At 40.7% G+C, this 7,105-nt stretch overlaps 2 protein-coding genes across 4 annotated transcripts in view; both read left to right on the plus strand.

Moving 5' to 3' along the window:
* cdc34a (cell division cycle 34 homolog (S. cerevisiae) a) overlaps positions 1-1,189 on the plus strand; it is a 24,389-nt gene extending 23,200 nt beyond the window's left edge. The window contains exon 6 of the mRNA XM_028443364.1: positions 19-1,189. The gene's annotated coding sequence lies outside the window, so the exon portion shown is untranslated. The remainder of the gene's footprint in view (positions 1-18) is intronic.
* LOC114461382 (C2 calcium-dependent domain-containing protein 4C) overlaps positions 1-6,681 on the plus strand; it is a 14,606-nt gene extending 7,925 nt beyond the window's left edge. The window contains exons 1-3 of one of the 3 annotated variants that reach the window (XM_028443361.1): positions 367-413; positions 1,537-1,666; positions 2,605-6,681. In XM_028443361.1, the coding sequence (XP_028299162.1) occupies positions 2,654-3,901 (1,248 nt within the window). In that variant the 5' untranslated portion in view covers positions 367-413; positions 1,537-1,666; positions 2,605-2,653 and the 3' untranslated portion in view covers positions 3,902-6,681. Of the gene's footprint in view, positions 1-366; positions 414-1,276; positions 1,813-2,604 lie in introns of those variants that run through there. The other 2 variants (XM_028443363.1, XM_028443362.1) reach the window with 2 other exon arrangements.
* The last annotated feature ends 424 nt before the right edge of the window (positions 6,682-7,105 follow it).

Below are 7,105 nucleotides of genomic sequence, written 5' to 3' on the forward strand. Positions count from 1 at the left end.
GCTTATCGTGTTTTTCAGGGTCGTTGGGGGCGAGACGGGGGTACACCCTGGATAGGGCGCCAGTCCATCGCAGATCATGGTACATATATTATGTTTAAAACATTAAAGTGTGCTACACCTGTGATTAATCAGCAACAGTCCCTCCCCTGAATCACATCTCACACACAATCCGTCTCCACCATGCTAACCACTCACCAGTCTTTTTAACCTGAACTTTACTAAGTTTGCTGTACTGTTTATAACTCCAGTGTTCATAATTCGGGGTCTCTGTTATATTTAGAAATAGAATCTGTACTTTTCAGTCTCATGTGTAATAATTGCAGTGCTGTGACTTCCTGAGACTTTGGCAGCTCCGTTACAACTCAACACGTTTCCCGGCATGAGACTGAAAACCAAAGCTGGCGATTTGAAAAGTAAAGTGCTTTTTGTCCTGCAGATCAATGATGTCAGTGGGGCCCTTTCTATTTTAGACAGATGTATTTGTTGCCATAGCAAAGTTTCCAGGGAAACCAACGAGACAGTTTAAACCTGCAGATAGACAGACGACAATAACAAACAGGAAGGGGGGTTAAATTTGACCTTTCAGGTGGAAATAATCTACTCTGAATATCTCCGTTCCTGCAAAAAAAGGTGTTTCATCCTAAATTTGGACCAGATTAAATCTGATTTATAACTCACGCCTTCTAGAAACTAGAAAACAGCACCGACAACTATCCAACAACTGCCTCCGAGTCCAAAGTAGTTCTGGAAACATTGAGGGGAAGCTAAAAACAGTCGGACTGGTCCGTTTTTGGAGAGAAAGGCAGACAATAAAAAGCAGGAGATGACAAAATCTTGACTTTGACAAAAAGAAATGGTTCGAGAATAAATCTCAGTTATAGTTTATCTATTCAGATTAAAAAAAAATGTTATTTACAGCTCATGATTAAATGTAACCCTAACCTTAAATCATAATTTTCCAAACATTGTTAACCAAAGTACATATTTTGGCGTCAGAAGTTCATATAATTACACATTGTGGCATTTCTCACTGACATATGGAGGAGTACAGCATTTATTCAGCCTCTGAATGCGATGCTAATATACCAACAAAAAAAACACAAAAAAAAACAAACAAAAAAAACAACTGTTAATGAATGTTCAATCACACTTAAATCAAACTGCACATTGTTTCATATCTTACAATTACTGAAAGAACATAACAAAGCCAGAAAACAGCCAAAAACGGACAATAAAGAAGTCTATTGGTTAAATGTAAAGATAATATTATTTGCACTGTTTAGTTTGCATTCATGAGTCATTGTCTTCTTTTATGCATTTGAACAATGAATAAAATAAAACAAAAATACAGTTGTTAAAAGAACGCTTTAGAAATCACTAAAAGCTCATGAATTATGTAAAAAGGATAAAAGTTGCCCATCTCTATAGTCTTCCATCTCAACATTGGTAGAAGTCAGATGTGCAGGGCTCATCTGTCTGTGTCTCGTGTTGACCAGTCTGTGAGCCGCTGTGTCTGATCTCATTGGTCGGCTGCAGCTCAGAGGCTCCTATAAAGCGCACAGACTGGCGCACGGAGCGGAGATCTCTGAGGACGCAGCGCTGCGCCGCGGTGCGCACGGAGGAGAGACGGAGCACAGAGAGGAACACGTCCTTTCCAACACTGTCTGTGAGTCTGGGTTGTTTTTCCTGTGAATCAGAGCATTTTTTCCTCACTGTTTTCTTCTACTGCTTCAAATCTGAGCGGGTTTGGAGGCACCTGTTGCCGTGCGTAAACGGAGGAAAAATCCTCGCACCCGAAGAGCTTATATTGGGGTAAATTACACCAAGTTTCTCAATGAGTTACACTTAAAAAATAAAATAAAATAAAATAAAATGATCTGAAGAAAAAAAAACTATTTATTTGTTGGTTTTTGGACACTAGATTATTTTTTAAACAACTTCCCAGTATGATAAAATATTAAAGTGCTTTTTTTTTCTCTCTGCAAAATGTCATTATTGAATTCCTTTGCTTTTGAATGGGCTGTACAATGTAAATGTTGATCTTCCATTTCAGTCTGACTTTTAAAAATCCCCATAAGCTCCTCTGATCCCTCAAAGCAACAGAATAGAATGTTTGTATTATTTTCACTATATATAAAGAAGGTACAACAAAATAAACAGATAATTCTCTTGGTGCAAGATACAGAAAAATAAAAAATAAAAGAAAAAGAAAGATAGATACGTGTATTTACAAGGTGAGCCACTAAGATGATAAATAGCTATTGTCTATAATACATTATTATATACATATTATTGGGGATAAATTTAATAAAATGCACAGACTCAAAAACAGTTTGTTTTTTTAAAATTATGTGATTGATGTTTCACATTTTCTTGTTTGACGGGTGCAAAAAAATTTCAGTTAATGAAACGCTTTTTTTTTTTTTTTAAACACGTATATATTCTTGGGAGTTTTTATTTCCACTTAAAAGATAAACACTAGTGTTCATCATTGCTTCAGTCACATTCCTCTGATTTATCACTGTGTCTCAATGCTGCAGCAAACATTTGTCGTCTCTTCTGATCACTAACTCACTCTCTCACCGTGTGTGTTAATTTTTGCAGACACACCTAACTGTGTCCACACTGCACATCCTCACTGTTTGCACACACCATGTGGGTTCTGGATAAGATCCGAGGCTCGGTGGAGACTGGTGTGCTGCGACAGGCGGAGAGCGCAGACAGGAAAGGTGTAACCTACAGCAATGTCCTCACTCCAGATAAAATCCCAGACTTTTTTATTCCTCCAAAGCTGGTGAATTGCCCTCCCGAGCCTGAGCTCCTGAATGTGAAGCCCAAAGAGGTTCTGCAGCCGCCCAAGTCCGAGCAGTCCATTGCTATTGGGAAGAAGACCAGCAGCCCAAGGAGTCCACGTCTTTCTAAGATCGCAGGAGACACGAGGAACTTGCTGAGAGCAGCAAACCGTCACATCATCCAGATAGAGAGTGCAGACGATGTCGTGGCCGGGGACACTAATGCAGACCCTCAGTCGCAGACAGCAATGTCTCTGCCTTATGTGCCCAAGACCCACACGTCCTATGGCTTTGCCACCCTGAAGGAAAGCCCCCACACCCGCCGTAAGGAGTCACTGTTTCACTGCGAGCTCACAAGTCCCATAACCTCCCCCAACACTCAGAGGAAGAGCACGGGCAAGGGTGAGACAGGAAACCATCTGAACCCGGCAGACTTCAACACCTCTCATATGAACCCTTACAGGTACTTCAGTGGAGGAGAAAGCGACACCTGCTCCTCAGCAGAGTCGTCCCCCTTTAGCTCACCTCTGCTCTCACGCTCTGCATCCTTACTCAAGATCTTCACACATGAGACGCAGGCTAAAGTGGTCAAGGTCAAGCGGACGTTTGCGCGCCACAGCTCGCTTTCCACCGATGAGTGCAGCTCTGCAGAACCGAGCCCCAACATCCAGCGGCGGCTCCATGTCTCCTCCCTGCAAGGCGGCGCTGGGGTGTCTGAGCACGGCCTCCAAAGAGAGCACACCATCAACCTGCACAAAGGCGGGACCATGAGGATCAGCGCGAACTACGACTCCAGCACCTCCCGTCTGCTAATCCGGGTCCTGACAGCGGAGAGTCTTTACGACAAGCACTTTGACATCAAGAGCATCAACTGCTGTGTGTCCATCTACCTGAATCCTGGCAAGCTACAGAAACAGAGGAGCAATATCATCAAGAACAGCCGCAACCCAACCTTCAATGAGGACTTCTTCTTTGACTCCATAAGCTCCATTCAGGTGAAGAACCTTTCGGTGAAATTCAAGGTAGTGAACAAGGGCACCAGTCTGAAGAGGGACACACTGCTGGGGGAACGAGAGGTTCTTCTGACGAAGCTGCTGTCCAGGATTTAAAATGGATCATCAAGAATATCTGAAAATGCAAAAACCATGAGGATACAGATTGAAACTCATAAGTGATTGCTTTTCTTGTTTGGTGGTTTCTTCAATCCCATTCCATCTCAATCCCTAAGCGCTGAAAAGAAAATCCTTCGTCTGACATAAGTGGGCAAGGGAAAAGATTAATGAAGGTCACGGTTTAGTTGGAACCTTCACCCATTAATCAACATTAATTAAACCAAGCAGGACGATAGCTGATAGACCTCACAGATGAAAGGTCTCCTCTTTTCCTGGATGCATTTCTCTGCTAACTTCCAAAGCCGGATTCAAAGACTGGACACCAGCTGTACATCAGACTGTCTCCGTCCCTCCTCATCCACACCACATACGTCTCGATCACTATGGTTGGGTTATTGTATCTTGAAAGAAATGTGCATCGGGACATTCTGTGATCGCACATCAGAAGCAGCGTGCAACGGCCACATAGATGTTTTTGTGAGTCAGTTCTGGCTTTGAAATAGATCCTGATGTGTAAGAGACCCTTTGATCCACCTCCCACTGCATGGGGAGGTAGTGAGGGACAAACGCAACAAGAACCACATTAGCATGTGCATCGGAATACAATTATGATCTGACTAATAGCGTGAATGACGGATCCAGAACGAGGATAAATCCACAGTGCATGTGACACATTGGTGTCTGCAGTGCCCAGAAGTTCACACTGAGGTGACATGTTTACAGACATCCCTCCACCATGTTTGAACTAGTTTTCATCAATGCCTTTCTGAGATTTGTCAGTCCGCACAGTCAAATAAGACCAAGTCTTAAAAGAATTAGATTTTCCATCCTCCAACTGATCAAAGCTGTTCAGCATCTTTGAAATAATCACTGAATAATCAGCTTGTGTTCAGGACATAATAGCAACAATCATAATTATAGTTAAGAAACCTCTGGAAACCTAATTCAAAACCACCTTTTGAACATATTTGAGAACATAATTACCATATTTGTTATTCAATTCATTTCACACATTGTGTTGCTGCTGCCTGGCGAACATTCTCACTGCATCCCAAAGACATGCCTCGTCCAGACCGGGCACCTGCGTTGATTATTATGCAACCGAGCAACATAAGCTCTGTTCCTCAGTTGCACAATACACCACTCTCACCAAACAATAAGATAGGATCTCAAAAGGTCTGAAAAAACATAATAATAATAATAATAATGATAATAAAATAACAGCCAGATTTTCAGCTGTTACTTTAATCACATATGTACTAACATGTGTTCTTTATTAATTTTTTTTTTTTTTAAAAGGAGGAGCAGAAAACTAGAAAACCAGCAGGAAAATTGAGGCAAGAGTAGGAAAAATATTACCTCTCAATGTACACTGTTCTTTAGTCGGGGGAGTCCGCTTCTGCTTCCCTGAGGGAAAACATCAGAGCAGAACTAAACCCAGAAGCTGCCACTTTTTCTCTTTTAAGAGAGCTGAAAGTTTCTGGTCTCTGTCCAATAAAAATATATTAACGTGAGCAGAACTTATTAATCAATGTATGCAACCAGGCCTTTCCCTCAGCCACGGCACTGGGGAAAGAAAAAATTATTGTGTGCATGTAAATGTATTAAATGTCTCTCACGAGGAGACCCGTGCACTAGTGTTGCAATGAGCATTAGCTGCATGGCATGAACATGACACTAATATTAGTATGAAACCCTAAAGCCTTACTTTGTGCGTGTGGAGGATGGATACAGTGGATTTTGTGTGTGTGTGTGTGTGTTTGTGTGTGCGCGTGTGTTGTGTTGATAAGCATGGATTTGTTCACAGTTTAGTTTTCTATATGTACAAGATGTGGTATTTTGTAAAATGTTTTTCAAGTGTTGGATTTGTACTGTACAGTATATACTGTAATCACACGTGTGCTGGTTTCTAGATCTGTGGAGTGAAATACTAAATATGCACCAGAGAGTGAGAGCAGGAGATGTTTTTTCCTTCGAAGGATTTAACTTCTCTAAAGCGGTGGAAGGACAAAACGTTGAGAAACGAATACAAAATAAATATATAAAAATGACAAAGGAAAAAAAATCACAGTGTTGCTTTTATTATGAAAGGTAGGCCTCTTATGTCTGAGGGTCTCTGCCAATACACGATGGTAGGAAAGCAAGTTAGAGGTTTATACAGGTTTTTTGTGAGTGGATCACCAAAGCTTCACATTAATTCAGCAAGGATTACCCACAGCTGGTGTCCGTATGGCTCACTTGTAGCGCCTATATATGAATGTGCTCGATATCCTCTCTCTATACAGTGGCACTGCTTGTTTGTTTGGGTGTGTGAATCACTTGTAATGCCTGCTGCATATACAGTGCCTGCTCCCAACATTATTCCACATACACACTAATTATGCTGAAACGTATGGTGAGGTTTTCTTGAGCATGACTTACTCTAACTGTTCCTGTAGTCGACAAAAGTTCAGGTGTTTTCTGTTGTGCAGTATTGTTTTATCTTTATACTATAGATGACTATTTACTGAACACATATTATTGGTAATAATGCAAAATGCTAATTGTTTGACTGCATCAATATTTTCTTTTTTTAATGTGACCTATCGAATAATTGCAAAAGTTTCTGTCTAGACAGATTATTTTGTTCTCAACCAAACTATAGCCTCGCCAAAGCTTTGATTGCTTTAAATCAATCAAAACTAATAGCATGCTTCAAGATTTGGTTTCAATGTAACAATTGATTTCTTTTTCTTATTATTAATGCATACGTTTTATAAACTCCAATCAAGACAAAATGTTCGATTGTTCCTGTGTTTTGTGCTTTTTCCTTGTTAGATTCTGGTTTCATGGTTCACTTTAGCCTTACATTTAACTCTTGGTTGGTATGTAGAGCACAATACTTTGTATGTTTACATCAGTGACGTGCCTTGAGCACTAGGGTTGGGCAGGCAGGGCGTTGCAAATTGAGACCACCAATGTGGACATAAATGACGATTTAATTTGTTTCGGAGTGTTAATCTAACAAAATCAAGATTGTAAAACACCATTAAAGAAACTTAATAGCAGCCTCTGTACTCTCCCAACAAGATATATCTCATAACATGGCAGTGCATCCGTTGTTTGTGTTGGAAACACAGAAACACGGAGAAAATATCAACAACAACCTTTTATACCATTCACTGTGGAACGTATGAACAATTTTCTGACCTTTCCTGTGCT

This window comes from Gouania willdenowi, chromosome 4 (genome assembly GCF_900634775.1).
Source record: "Gouania willdenowi chromosome 4, fGouWil2.1, whole genome shotgun sequence".
Taxonomy (NCBI): Eukaryota; Metazoa; Chordata; class Actinopteri; order Blenniiformes; family Gobiesocidae; genus Gouania; species Gouania willdenowi.